Source organism: Panthera uncia, chromosome D2, assembly GCF_023721935.1.
Source record: "Panthera uncia isolate 11264 chromosome D2, Puncia_PCG_1.0, whole genome shotgun sequence".
In the NCBI taxonomy this organism is placed as follows: domain Eukaryota; kingdom Metazoa; phylum Chordata; class Mammalia; order Carnivora; family Felidae; genus Panthera; species Panthera uncia.
In genome coordinates this window covers 56,562,212-56,576,506 of record NC_064818.1, presented here as the reverse complement: position 1 = coordinate 56,576,506, position 14,295 = coordinate 56,562,212, and the positions used below count along the sequence as shown (strand labels likewise).

The following is a 14,295-nucleotide window of genomic DNA, read 5'->3' as shown; positions in this document are numbered from 1 at the left end:
TATTTATTTTTGGGACAGAGAGAGACAGAGCATGAACGGGGGAGGGGCAGAGAGAGAGGGAGACACAGAATCGGAAACAGGCTCCAGGCTCCGAGCCATCAGCCCAGAGCCTGACGCGGGGCTCGAACTCACGGACCGCGAGATCGTGACCTGGCTGAAGTCGGATGCTTAACCGACTGCGCCACTCAGGCGCCCCTTTAAATTTTTTTTTAATGTTTATTTATTTTTTTTGACAGAGACAGAATGCAAGTGGGTTAGGGGCAGAGAGAGAGGGAGACACAGAAGCAGGCTCCAGGCTCTGAGCTGTCAGCACAGAGCCTGACGCGGGGCTCGAACTCACAGGCTGTGAGATCATGACCTGAGCCGAAGTCGGACGCTCAACCGACTGAGCCACCCAGGCGTCCCCCGTATTTTTTATTATAATGTCTTTATGTGATTTTGGTATCAAGGTAATGCTGTCCTCATAGAATGAATTTAGAAGCTTTCCTTACTCTACTGTTTTTTGGAATAGTTTGAGAAGAATAGATATTAACCGTTCTTTAAATGTTTGGTAGAATTCACTCGTGAAGCCATCTGGTCCTGCACTTTTGTTTGTTGGGAGTTTTTTGATTACCAGCAATGAAACTGAATGAGTAATCAGTTTGTTCATATTTTCTCTTATTCAATTTTGGGAGGTCATATGTTCCTAGGAATTTATCCAGTTCTTCTAGGCTGTTCAGTTTGCTGGCATACAATTTTTCATAATGTTCTCTTGGAATCCTTTGTATTTCTGTGGTATCAGTTATTTCTCCTCTTTCATGTCTGATTTTGTTTGAGTCCTTTTTTTTTAAATCAAAATCTTATTGATCTTTTCAAAGAACCAGCTCCTGATTTCATTGATCTGTTCTATTGTATGGTTTGTTGTTTGGTTCTATATCATTTTTTTCTGCTCTGATCATTATTCCTTCCTTTCTTCTCTTGGAGTTTTGTTTGTTCTTTTTCTAGTTCCTTCAGGTGTTAGGCTAGGTTGTTTGAGATTTTTCTTAAAGTAGGCTTGTATTGCTAGAAACCTCCTTTTTCGAACAGTTTTTGCTGCATCCCAAAGATCTCGGACCATGGTTTTATTTTCATTTGTCTCCATGTATTTTTTTAATTTCCTCTTGGATTTCTTGCTTGACCCATTCATTGTTTAGTATCATGTTATTTAACTTCCATGTATTTGTGCTTCTTCCAGATTTTTTCTTGTGGTTGATTTCCAGTTTCATAGTGTTGTGGTCAGAAAAGATGCCTGGTATGACTTTGAACTTTCTGAATTTGTTGAGACTTGTTTTGTGGCCTAATATGTGACCTATTCTGGAGAATGTTCCATGTGCACTTTGAGAAGAATGTGTGTTCTGTTTTAAGATGGAATGCTCTGAATATATCTTGTTAAATCCATCTGGTCCAGTTTCCTTGTTGATTTTTTGTTGGAGTGATCTGTCCATTGATTTAAGTGGGATGTTGAAGTCCCCTATTATTGTACTACTATCAATTACTTTATTATTTACTGCTTTATGTATTTGCTCCCATGTCCATATTGGATGCATAAATATTTATAATTTTTATATCCTCTTAGATTGTTCCCTTTATGGTTATCTTAAAAATCTATTTTGTCCGATGTAAGTATTGCTAATTCAGCTTTCTTTTCATATCCATTTGCTTGATAAATGCTTCCTTTTTTTTTTTTCTTCATATTTTTTGTTTGTTTTTGAGAGAGAGGGAGAGACAATCTGAAGCAGGCTCCAGGCTCTGAGCTGTCAGCACAGAGCCTGATGCAGGGCTTGAACTCACAAACTGTAAGATTATGACCAGAGCTGAAGTTGAATGCCCAACTGACTGAGCCACCCAGGTGCCCCAACATAAAGCCTTTTAAAAAACAGTTTAGAGTCTACGTGGAAGACTCCACACTTATAGCTAAATAAGTTCTCTGCTTACTGTCAATGTTTATACAACAGTGTTTACTTAAAAGTTAGCAAAGTCATGATCAGTGTGCATTTGTGATTGAATGTGTTCTTGTCCTATGACCTAAATGGAACAAATTTCTTCAGGGAGTATTTCAAAAGGCATTTGTACAAAACTAGCCTGCAAAAAATTGAGGTTTGATTGGTACACTTAGTCTGTTTGTGCCAATGTATCATGTGGAGTTACTTTTCTTTCCCTGCTCCTGCATTGTTAGCACACATCTTTCCCATTGTGTTTATATAATTTCGAACATTGGAAAAAAATGTGTGTTCACTTGCTCTATTCTAGCTCCTGGAGATACACAAAAAAATAGTTACTGTTTTCAAGAGGCTCACAACTATGGAGACCCAAACAGAAAATTATCTGACAAAGTGATAAACACAGTGACCATAAATTAGCTGGAGAGTATTTTTAGTTGCAAACCACAGCCCCTAACTCTGGTAAACCTAAGCAGAAAGGGAGTTTTCACATGTCAGTAGGTAGCTCACTGACTCTCCGAGAGACGAAGAAAGCCAGATTGGAGTCTTTGAAGCCAGGAATGATGCTCAACCTCACTGGACCCTGGTGCTGGGACCCCTCCACTGCTACCTCTGGAGAATAGCTGTGCCTGCCACAATTGCCATCCCCATCGCCGGGACAGATTTCGAACAAAACAGAGGAGGTGCCCCACAGAGCTGAAACCCAGACTTCTGGGAGGGTGAGCTGCTCGTGTCTCCCAGGAGCATGAGGACACCGGTTCTGGGAGTACTAGACAAAGTGCAGTCGGTGCTGCCACCCGTATGGCCTGCCGCTGCAGACGCCATTGCTAGGGGTGCTGCTGATGGGAACAGAGCAAATAGGAAAAATCCCTTCCGCATCCCAACTTGTAGCTACTATTCTCTTACTGCAGGCACTTCCAGTCTCTGAGCATCTCACTCAACAGCTAAAATGAACAAATGAAGATATTTTATATAATTTCATCACTAAATGGAAGTCAAGAACGTACTGACCCCAAGATAATGTGACACAAAAAAATCCGGAAGATAAGGAAGGGTCAGAGCTTGGGGTGACTTCTGAAACCAGAGGACTTTGACCTTTGTTGGTAATACAAGATGCCAAAGCCCAGGACAGGAGGCCCTCTGATAAACCTGGACCCAACAGTGTACAAGTAAATGAGGAATAAACCCCATCATGCAGAAGGAGTCAACAAGGCAACGTGTCGGTCTCTAGCCTGACACTAGGTCAAGGGGAGGACTCTCCCTGCAGAATTGGTAAACCACACGTTGGTCCTTGTGCAGAATTGCAGTCTGAAGTCACACCAACTGTATGGTTTGAAGCCCCTAGTGGAGAATTGAATTCAAACTGGTTCTGGGTAATGCCCCCAAGTGACAGGCAGAAGCTTTCCCAGTTTTGTTTAGGAGAGCTCAGATTCCACTCAGTCCTCCAAGAATATCCACAGATAAAATGACCAGCTTACAGTCAAAATTCACAAGGCATACAAGGAAATGAAGCATCATGAATAAGAGCCAGCAGAAACCTCATACTGAAACCTTACTAGTAACCAGAGAGAGATTAATAATTCATACTCATCAGTTTGACAAAAAGGGTTTTCAATTGGCATCACCTAGTGTATGCATGTAAACATGTGCATACTCCCCATACCTACATTATATCCTAAAGAAACTCTTACACACGTATCTCAGGAGTAATATACCAGAATGTTCCCAGCAGTATTGTTCATAACGGGAGGCGGAGGGAACCATAGAAAAAACCCTACTGACCAACATTAAAATGGATACACTGTTGGGGCACGTGGGTGGCTCAGTCAGTTAGGCGTCCAACTTTGGCTCAGGTCATGATCTGTTTGTGGGCTCAAGGCCCACATCGGGCTCTGTATGTCTCTCTCTCTCTGCCCCTCCCCTGCTCGTACTGTTTCTCTCTCAAAATTAATGAAACATTAAAATAATTTTTTTAAATAAAAACATTTTTAAAAATGGATACACTGTGTCATTTATACACTGCCACACTACAGAACGGTGAGAAAGAACCAGCCTCACTATGTGCATCAACATGCATGAATCTCAAAAATAAAACTGAACGAAAGCAATAGAAGAATACGTCAAGTATGAGTGAGGCCATTTACATAAATTAAAAAGTACACCTTGTTTAAGGATACATACCAAGTAGTAAAACTAAAATGAAAGGCAGGAGGATATAATTATCACAAAATTCAGGATAGTAGTTATCTCTGGGAAAGGAAGTAGGAAGGAGGTATAATCAAAGTGGGTTCACAAAACAGGGGTTCTGCTGGAGCTGGTAATACCCTTCTTTAAAAGGTACATTTCACATACTTCTGTGTGATAGCTTTCATAAAAAATAAGGAATAATCCTTCCTTCTGCAGCCCATGGCACCTACTGTCAGAGTGATGTGCTATTCACATTTTCAATGCCAGCTTCTTTGGCCATCAAACAAAAGGGGCCAGAATTTTTCAGCAGTTCGTTAGGGGTGCCATACTCTACAATCTTCCCGTTGTCTAGGACCATTATCCTGAAACAAAGGAGAAAGAAAGGTCTTAGCAGCATCTCAAATCTTGGCATTTATAAGAACAACTAGTACTAAGTTGTGGTATATTCATTCATAAAAGGTGATAAAGCAGTGAGAATGAGTGAACTATAGCTGTGTTAGTCTGGGTGGATTCCAGAGATAATGCCGAAGAATCAAGTGGAAGAATATATACAGTATAAGTCCATTTACATAAGTTTTTGTTTTTTTGTTTTTGTTTGTTTTTTTAAGATATACATTGTTGGAGGGAGACTATTCTCCAAACAGGTCCCAAGATTATGGACATTACCCCCATTTTAAATGTAAGATGTCAGAGTTGGAAGAAGCAGAAAACTTCTAGTTATTGTATGGAGGCAGCTGCTGAGACCCAGTTGAATTGAGAAAATGGTTAATATCTGCCTCTCGTGGCTTGGGCCTCCACCTCCCACACTCAGTTAATTTACTATTGCCTATTATACCCTCAGGACTGTTCCCTTAACACCCTGTTGGCTTTTATTAGTGTGATGTAGAATTTTGGACCCATTACTTGAACTCGGAATCTTTGGCTGGAAGATATCTTACGGCTAATGTGCTTAGTTTTTTCAAGGCTCAGTTGTGTCTGTCCAGCTCTGTCACTCATACTCACTTGTCACTGTCCATGATGGTGTGGAGCCTATGAGCAATGGTGATAGTCGTGCAGTGGGAGAACTCCTTTTGGATGGTCGTCTGGATAAGGTGATCGGTCTCTATATCCACCGCAGCAGTGGCCTCATCCATGATCAGAATCTTGGATTTCCGAAGCAGAGCCCTGGCCAGGCACAGCAGCTGCCTCTGCCCTATGCTGTAGCCAATGGAACAAACCAAGCATTAGCTCCTCAGGACCAAGGCAAAACGTGGGATGGGCGTGCGTGCACATACACGTGCACTTTTCATGTTCCGGATCAGGCTTTCAGAACCCCTACTCCTAGATTCCTCCAGGATGAACACCTAACAGAAGAGGTGAACACCATGTTTTCCTAACTTTCTCCATTAGAAGACCTACCACAGGTACTTAATTTTAAAATTCATATTTCTGGGTCCCACTCTTCCCAAGCAGAATGGGGAGGAGCCTAGAAACATGTATTTTTAATAAGCACCCCAGGCAATCTCCATGTTTGATGAGTCTGGAAAACCCTAGCCCAGGAATAGTTCTTTGCATCACTACAGTAATAGCCCAGCACCTCAACAGTAATTCCAAAATAACTCGGGATGCCACCAAGTTCAGTGCAGCAATATTTGACCTGGCACTGTGAATATCGGGTGACACTGCATCAGAATGCCCCAATGGCATTTCTTAGTGGCCTTAGCAAACCCATTCATTATTTTAATGTGTAATTCTAGTCTCAAGGCTAATTATTTGTTCAAGGCCTTCTGCCTTGATTAGAGACATAGCTCTCTAATGAATGTGATGTCTTGGTGTGAGATGCAATGTATGTGGAATTCGAATATGCTAGTAAAATGCAAATCGCTTTAATTTGCTAAAAGCCAGTAATGAAGGCTGGACCTCTTACTTACATAAAGAAGCTTTGGGAAATGATGTGGAGGAAATATTCAGGAATTCGCTAATTGCTCTTTCCTGCTGTGGCCATTAGGGAACGTATTAAACAGAGGGCGGCTAGACTAGAGTTCTGTAATTCTCTGTGAGAAAATTTCTGCAGGAGATGAGAAGTCACCCAAGATGAACTTCCAGTTTTTCTCTGTAATGTAGGAACAGAGACACTGTAAAACTGTACTTCAGTTGTACCAAACTCCTGCCTGGCTCAGTCGGGCTTCACAGTAATAGGCTGTTACCGAGGCCCCAGTCTGGTGTTCAGCTGCTATCTCTCCTTCCAAATGATCGATCTCCCATCACGCACCAGAGAAATGTTAAGTTTCAACCCTCAACCCTGGTCTGAAATCAAGGCCCTGATAATGCCGGATAGGTGTCTCCCAGCAAGGATAGAGAAGGATGGGAGGATTTTTGTTCTCACAAACCAGACGTGTCAAGGCCCGTGTCACATCTTGCCAGAGGGACCCACACGGCCCACATGTCTGCGTATCCAGTATATGACATTACTTTGTACACGATCAATGCATATTTGTGGACTGAATAATCTTTTCCATAGGCCTAAAAATCTACTTAAGTCCTGCTAGTTCCTAGATCTGTTGCTGATGGTTAACAAACTTGGTGCCATTCTATACCAAAGCTTACAAGTATTCTCTGGGGCTACACACCAAAGTCACCTAGGCCCTGACTCAACTGGTCTGGGGTGCAGCCTGGGCATTGGAATTTCAAAAAAATGTTTCCAGGTGATTCTAGTGTGTAGCGTAGTTAGGAATCAATACTCTTAGGCAGTGCTTCTTAAGCTGTAATGTACACACAAATCCCTTGGAATCTTGCTAAAATGTAGATTCTGATTAGTAAGTAGGGTTGAGTCAGAGTGTGCATTTGTAGCAAGTTTCCAAGAGAAACCAGAGCTGCTGGGCCTCCCTTCAGTTCTGAGCTTCATCTGCTAACGTTCCACGCCCTACCTACCACTGGGACTGGAGCAATCCTATGATACCACGGACTACCTAGCCCAAGGAACAAACGAGTGGATCCCCTTCACTTCCTCCCAGTGCCTGTGGGTTATGAAACATTACCTAAGGTTGTCACCAGCCTCTGTCACTTTGTGGGACAATCCAAGTTGCAGGCCAGCCACAAAGGATTTGAGGTGAGCCAGCTCCAGGGCCTTCCAAATCTCCTCATCTGAGTGGTTGTTAAAAGGATCTAGATTCATCCTCAGGCTTCCAGAGAACAGGATGGGATCCTGCAAGTCAAGGGATGAGGGGGCTATTGAGGGTAATGACAAAAAAGGGTCTAGCAGGGTTTTTTTGTTTTGTTTTGTTTTGGTTTTTGTGGCCAGGAGAAAGTAGCGAGGACTGGCCTGAGGTGCAAAGCTGGTTAGTGGTCAAGCTTTTGCAAAGTTTCCTCACTGAAGACTAAAGGGGCTGCCAGAGGATTAAAAGGAGTTCTTGGTTTTTTCATTTTAAGATTCATTTATGGATTTCCATGAAAACTCATGGTAAGGAGGTGGAAGGGTCGGGTGGTCAGGGGAAGGGACAGTACAGAAGAATTTATTAAGCTGCAGAAAAGATTCAAACTGAGCTAACACCAGACAAACCAAAACCACCCCCCAGAGACTTAGCTAGAAGAGCAGAGGAAGAATGGTTCTAATAAGGACCCATATATAACCACCCCATATACCCCCCCCCCCCCCCCCCCCCCCCCCCCCAAACCCCGCCTAAACCTCCAAGAGAGGCCTTATTTGGCAGGGTCCAGAGAGGAAGCCAAAGAGAAGCCTTTTTTTGCTGATGCACTAAGTGTTCCACTTGCTGGCAAAAACCTGCAGCAAATTCCCTCCCCTATCTTTTAACCATATCAAATGGGGAGTATAAAGCTTAATGGTTTCAAGCTTCAGCGGCAAAACTGCTAATGTTGATCGCAAAGGTCTTGCGAACCTAGGATGGGCTACAGAAATGCTAAATAATCATCTGCTCTATTTGACTGCTGTTGTGTTGCTGCCACCTAGTGATTAGATTTTGGCAGTGACATAAGTATATTGCCACAAAATGCAAAAGTTATTTTTGTCAGTTCTGGAAACCATGTGTCGTAGGGTATCCTGGGTAGAATGCAGAAATGAGACTGCTAACTGAATATACATCAAGAAGATGCATATGTTTCCTGCAGAAAAATCTGTCCCCTGCTGCACGTGCAAAGTTCTAGACCTCACCTGGGGGATGATGGTCAGTTTCTCTCGGAGGTCATGGAGCCCAATGGAAGCAATATCTACCCCATCAATGATGATCTGGCCACCTGCAGCCTCTAGGATTCTGAAGAGGGCATTTGTCAAGGATGACTTCCCAGCTCCTGTCCTGCCGACCACACCAACCTATAAATACAGTTCCTTTGTACATTAGTTTGCCGTGTACTTCTTTGGGGGAAAAATGTTTAGCCTGGGACATTCTGGGCACTGACTGGCTACTTCATCTCTAAGGTGTTCAACTGATATTGATTTTTGGTGGGGGAAAAAGGGCCCAGATGTCAGGAAAAAGATGCCTTCTCATTCTACCTTCTCAACTGTTGGTTGCTCAGAACTGTAATGACCATTGGAAATGTACACATCAACAGCTGTTGTTGTAATTATGATAAGACATTATAGGGTTTAAAAAAATGTTTAGAAGTGAGGAAAAGGGAAGGGTCAGGCCTAGCATCAGTTGAGAACCTCAGCATCCTTACCTAGACTTTTTTTTTTTCTTTTACATTTTTACATCAGACCCCAAGTCCTCATAGAGAAGGTGCAGGACTTTGCAGACCAGAGAACTAAGTCATTATGTCTGCAGAGACCACCTCCACATTGCTGTTCTCACCAGTTCCTTCCCCAGGCTGGGTGCTTTCTATCATGCCCTTACAGGAAAGGAGCTACATCAGCAACAGAAGATGATGCTGGAGGGAGGCAGGGAAGGGCTCAGCAGAAAACTCTTACAGCCCCAGTAAGTCTGTTTGATCCCTTGTTGACATCTTGCCCTCTGGAGGAGGAGAGGGTGTGTCCTTATACCTCCCTTGGGCAGAAGTGTCCTGACCCTATCCCTCCACCCCAATGATGAAAGCAGAGTCTGGCTGCTCTCCCCCTCCAACTGTGTTCTGATCACAAGGACTCACACTCAGGCCTTTCTTCAAGCTCCACCTACCTTCTCCATACTCTTAATGTCACAGGTGATCCCTTTCAGTATGAGATCCAGCTCAGGCCGGTACCGTAGTTGGTAGTTGTTGAACTGGATCTCCCCTTTGCTGGGCCAACCTGGGGGAGGTCTCTTATCAGTCACCCAGGGTGCCTGGCAAAGAGACAGGAAGGGAAGTGCTTTACATGGTGGCAATTCACTGAATGGTACCCATAGGACTCCTATCACAGAGCAGAAGGATAGCAGTATCCCAGCCACCTGTGGGCATCTGCAATGATGAGACTGCAACTCCCAGAAGTTTCCAATTAAAGAACCCCCATCCCTCAAGGTTTCTCTGTGGAGCTACGGAATGAAGACACCTTTTAACTTAGTGCATTCCAAGACCTGACTTCCCCCCAAACCATTTCCTATCTAAGTTTTAAGAAATTGGGTTGAGTTAGAGCACCGTGATTTGTAGGAGAAACTTTATGATTCCATATGAAATCTCTAGACAGGGTAAAGATACTCTTTTGAAGGAAACTTTTTTTTTTTTTGGCTTGTCCATGGGTTCTTCTAATTTCTCCTTACCTCGTTTTCCACTTTGATGTACTCATTTATTCGTTCAACAGCCACAATGTTGGTCTCTACTTCTGACGTCATCCTCACTAACCAGGTCAGGGTTTGTGTGATCTACAGAAAATCATCTCAGGCTCAGAAACCAACTCAATTTGTCAAACCATAAGGTCAGTCCAGTAACTCTGGTGAACAACAGAGTCCTTTTGGGTGCTCCGCCATGATCACGTTGGGCCTATATTAACTCCTAATGAACACAGCACCATACAGAACCAGCTGGTAGCTATGTAAACCTCCTGCATATTAGTTACAAAAGATGGCCAAGTGACTCATCAAATGAACGTCATTTAGTGAATATTTATTACTGTGACAGACATAGTCTTGGGCACTAGGAAATAATGTCTAACATGTATCCCCTAGTCATGCTGGGGATGCATATCGTTTTATTGGACTCTTGATTAGAATTTTCTTGATTAGAATTAACTATTCTGTGATTTAAGAAAAACAAACATAGAAGAAGACAGTCAAAAGACTTTCTGGTTACTACTAAATTATGGAAAAGAAACTCGTTTATTCTCTTTTGACTAGAATCAAGCAAAGAGGCAAAGAGATGGGGACTATTAGGTTGCTTCATATCAAACTGCTTTCTTAACTGCCAAAGGCAACAAAGTTTTTGTCCGTTTTTCCAGATGACACTGGTACCTGCTTAGAAAGGGTAAGGAGCATGTCCATAGACTACACAATTAGTAAGAGATAGAGCCAGGGTTTGAACCTTAGTCTTCCCTACTCCCTTCTAGATCTAGAAAGGAATCAAGAGCACAAACTCCATGGTAGACTCTAGACTCGATTTAAGAATAAGTGCATTAATTTAACCAAACTCCCAACCTTAAGACTCACATTAAGTGCATTGGACAGAACAAAGCCCACAGTGTCTCCACTTAGTGTATCTCTATAAATAACCATCATCATAGATGCAAAGAAGACAATCAGGTTCCCAATCAGCTCCAGACGGACTGCAAGCCACCTGTAGGGCAACAGAACCAGAGAGAAAGGTGTCACTGATCTTCACCTCCTTACCCTAACCAGGAACCTACGTGTTCATGGAACACTCTCAGAGGGATTGAGTTGGTAGGGCTGTGTTCTCATGAGATGCCTCAATTTGACTATACCATGTGTTCCTAAAATCTTTTAAATTAGATTTTAGAAAATAAATTGCATCTTAAAGGTACTAGAGGAGCTTGCTAACCTAAGGGAATTCTATGATTTGGTGTCTCCCATACTTGACAAATCATAAGAACCATCTGAGGTAATAGTTAAAAGTACACAAAATTCATGCCAAAAAAAAAAAAATCCTGGACTTTAACCCCCAGGAGATTCTGGTTCAGAGAGCCTAGGGTGGACTTCAGGAATCCATATTTTTAAGTAAACTCTACCCCCAATGTGGGGCTCAAACTCATGACACCAAGATCAAGAGTCATGCTCTACTGACTAAACCCACCAGGCACTCCAGGAATCTGTATTTTTTTCTTTTTGTTTGTTTCTTTAGAGAAAGAAAGAAAAAATCTTTTTTCTTTTTTAATGTTTATTTTGAGAGAGACAGAGTGTGTGTGTGTGTGTGTGTGTGAGTTGGGGAGGGACAGAGAGAGGGACAGAATCCCAAGCAGGCTCTGCTCTGTTAAAGCAGACCCTGACACATGATCCATGAAATCATGACCTGAACCAAAATCAAGAGTCAGACGCTCAACTGACTGAGCCACCCAGGCACCCCAGAAATTTATATTTTTAATAAATGTTCTAAGTGATCTCTTTTGATTAGGCAGGGCAATAGAGAAAAGGGATTAGGCAATGCCATAGAGAATCCATCTGTAAGTGAAGAAAGTCAGCAGCACACGAAGGTTCAACGTACCCTGATTTCATGATTTTAAAAAGGGAAAGAAGCTGGTGGTGGAGGTGCAAGTGGATCACAGGGTGAGATGTTGGAACTTTATGGAGAACTGAATAATGTGTAGACATCATTCATAAAATTTGACTTTCCCAAAGAAAATGAATTTAAGTTTGCACCAATAATTCTAGCACATGTACAAATAAATGATACATATTTTATAACGGCATCTAAATAGGATTGACTCACATGCCAATGTTCTTCTTGGAAAGTATCTAAGAAATAAAGTCTCTTTACAATCAGAGTCCTGACCGCTCCATGTTCCAGGTAATACGGAACATCATTAGCCTGCCCTTAACACTTCAAGATAATGTGGAAGCCACTCAGGAATGGTCACTTCCTGAAAAAGACATCCAAGGACATATCCCTTCTTGCCAGGGTCTAGTGATGCTGCAGAAATGAAGGACGCTCACCCTACTCAGGATTCACCTCCTTGGATAGGAGCTTTCCAGGTCTGTCATCACTGGTTTTACCTAAACATTCCATAGTCTCCTCCCTCCAATCTTGGCTTCTTTTGCCACCCTACAAGAGCACACTGCCCGTGGAGAATCTCACATCCGCTCTCAGGGAAGCCAACTACACATTCCCAGTTCACCCAGCACTGCTTAAGTAGCTGGGATACCAAATGCTTTTCGATGTCATTGGACTTCCACCATAGCCCTATGATATAGGTTGTGTTCTAGCTGCTGTAAAACAAACCAAAAATGAGATTTTCCTTAGGTCAAGGCATTTTACCCAACTTGGTAAATAGAGTAGGCACAAGCATCCAGTCTCTGACTCCAAACTTCATACTTTCTTCTACTTACACAACAAGTATGTTTGGGCACAGTGAAATTCACATCGCTGGCTACACCTGCCCTCCCATAGCTAAGGTCAAACATACATAACCCTAAAGCATATATTTGGGTAAATACCCAGGGGTAGCCTCACCTGTTGGAGACAATCCAAGAGAAGACACATTTCTGGTTGGTGTCAATCCCCACCTCATTATGTTTTAGAAATCGCTGCTGATGCTCAAAGGCACGGATGACAGACAAACCTGACACAGTCTCACTGAAGTGAGAGTAGATTGGGGACCTGGTGACAGAGTCCAGACGTTTCAGCTGGCGGGAAGTAGCCACATACAACATCTGGACCCCAAAAGTAAACAGTCAGTCACAATCACATTGCATATGCAGTATCTCTTCCTCTGTGGCCATGACCCAGCATTCTTCACCTTGATGGCCACAGCCCATATCTGAACAGGACAGAAGACTCTAGGCTCACCTCTGGCTAGGAGAATGAGGAGAGAGGCCTGGGAAGACATTGGTGGGGAACAGAGGAGGATGAAAGTGAGGAGACTATACCACTTGAGGAATTTAGTCAGCCTGAACCATATTCTCCCAAAGAATCCGCATATATTGTCCAAGCAACAGTTTTTGTAGTAGCTGGAAAAACTGTCTCCAAAGGGATTTTGTAAATTACAGCTGGGACCCAAGGGGTGTGGAAAGTGGAGATGGGCAGAAAATGGCCAGAGAAATGTAGCCTGAGGATTAGATAAAAATTGAATAGTCAGGCAAGTGACCAAACTGTGCTTCAATGGTGTATGAAGGTAGTTCTGGAAATATGTGGAACGTTGAGGGTCTAAGAACTAGAACTATATGTGCAGACAGACCTTGAGACACAAGGCTGAAGGATGAGATTTAGTGGAATGCAGTTCTGCGGTGCTACTGGAGTCTGTGAGGATTTGTTGAGACCAGGAAAGAGCTGGTCATTTCAGAGTCTGGACCCAAAACGTTTTACCTAGAAGTTTCCTCAAATATCCTTCTTCTTACTGTTGGCTTATCATTAATGGCTGAGAGGTTGTTACTGAGATAGCAATGTACCTGAGGAACTTAACACAAATACCAGGGGTTGTCACCTTACCACGAGCCACAAGGCTGCACTTAACTGCAAGTTTTTCAGAATTAAGTTTTCCCAACGTAAACAGTTCATCCATGGAATTCTCTCCACAGCTTGCCTTGCCTCATCAGTTTTTAATATGGGCGTGGAGTCCCCTTCACTTGCTTCACTTGGCTTTCAAGCTATCTGTTCCCTCAAGAATATATTGGCATTGAGTCTAAGTCATCCATAGACACCCATGTGAAACTAGAATTGCCCTGAAGTGAATAGAGATCTAGCTTCTGCCAAGAGACATCTCCCAGCAGATAAGCCTAAGCCAATCAAGGAAGCAGCCATAGCACAACTCTTCTAGAAGCAACCCATCACCTATCCATTACGGGGGATCTTACAGAACTTACAGACTGTCCAGAGCCAACCTCAAAGTAGTCTTAGGTCCAAACATAAATCTGCCCCATGTAAATCTTTAGTTGAGGGTTGGGGGAGGGCAGCAGCTAAAGTGAGATCTGCTGTGAACCACACACCAGTTGGTGCTGACACTCCGTCTCCAGACAGTGGCCTCTGGACTCCTCAGTATGTCAATATAGGACTAAGTGACAAAGATGCTAGAGAGGACTGAATGACTAGCAATAAACAAAAGAGAAGATTCTCAGGAGGGAGCCTGGGCTTTTGTAAGTAGAGA

The 14,295-nt window shown here is 42.9% G+C and overlaps 1 protein-coding gene across 1 annotated transcript in view; it reads right to left on the bottom strand.

The window, feature by feature from the left end:
• Window positions 1-701: 701 nt before the first annotated feature.
• The window catches only part of ABCC2 (ATP binding cassette subfamily C member 2), a 68,406-nt gene continuing 54,812 nt past the window's right edge, over window positions 702-14,295 (bottom strand). The window contains exons 25-32 of the mRNA XM_049645567.1: window positions 12,666-12,865; window positions 10,691-10,817; window positions 9,809-9,910; window positions 9,251-9,394; window positions 8,293-8,451; window positions 7,163-7,329; window positions 5,148-5,342; window positions 702-4,507 (exon numbers count right to left, since the gene is read on the bottom strand). Of these exons, the coding sequence (XP_049501524.1) occupies window positions 4,378-4,507; window positions 5,148-5,342; window positions 7,163-7,329; window positions 8,293-8,451; window positions 9,251-9,394; window positions 9,809-9,910; window positions 10,691-10,817; window positions 12,666-12,865 (1,224 nt within the window). The 3' untranslated portion in view covers window positions 702-4,377. The remainder of the gene's footprint in view (window positions 4,508-5,147; window positions 5,343-7,162; window positions 7,330-8,292; window positions 8,452-9,250; window positions 9,395-9,808; window positions 9,911-10,690; window positions 10,818-12,665; window positions 12,866-14,295) is intronic.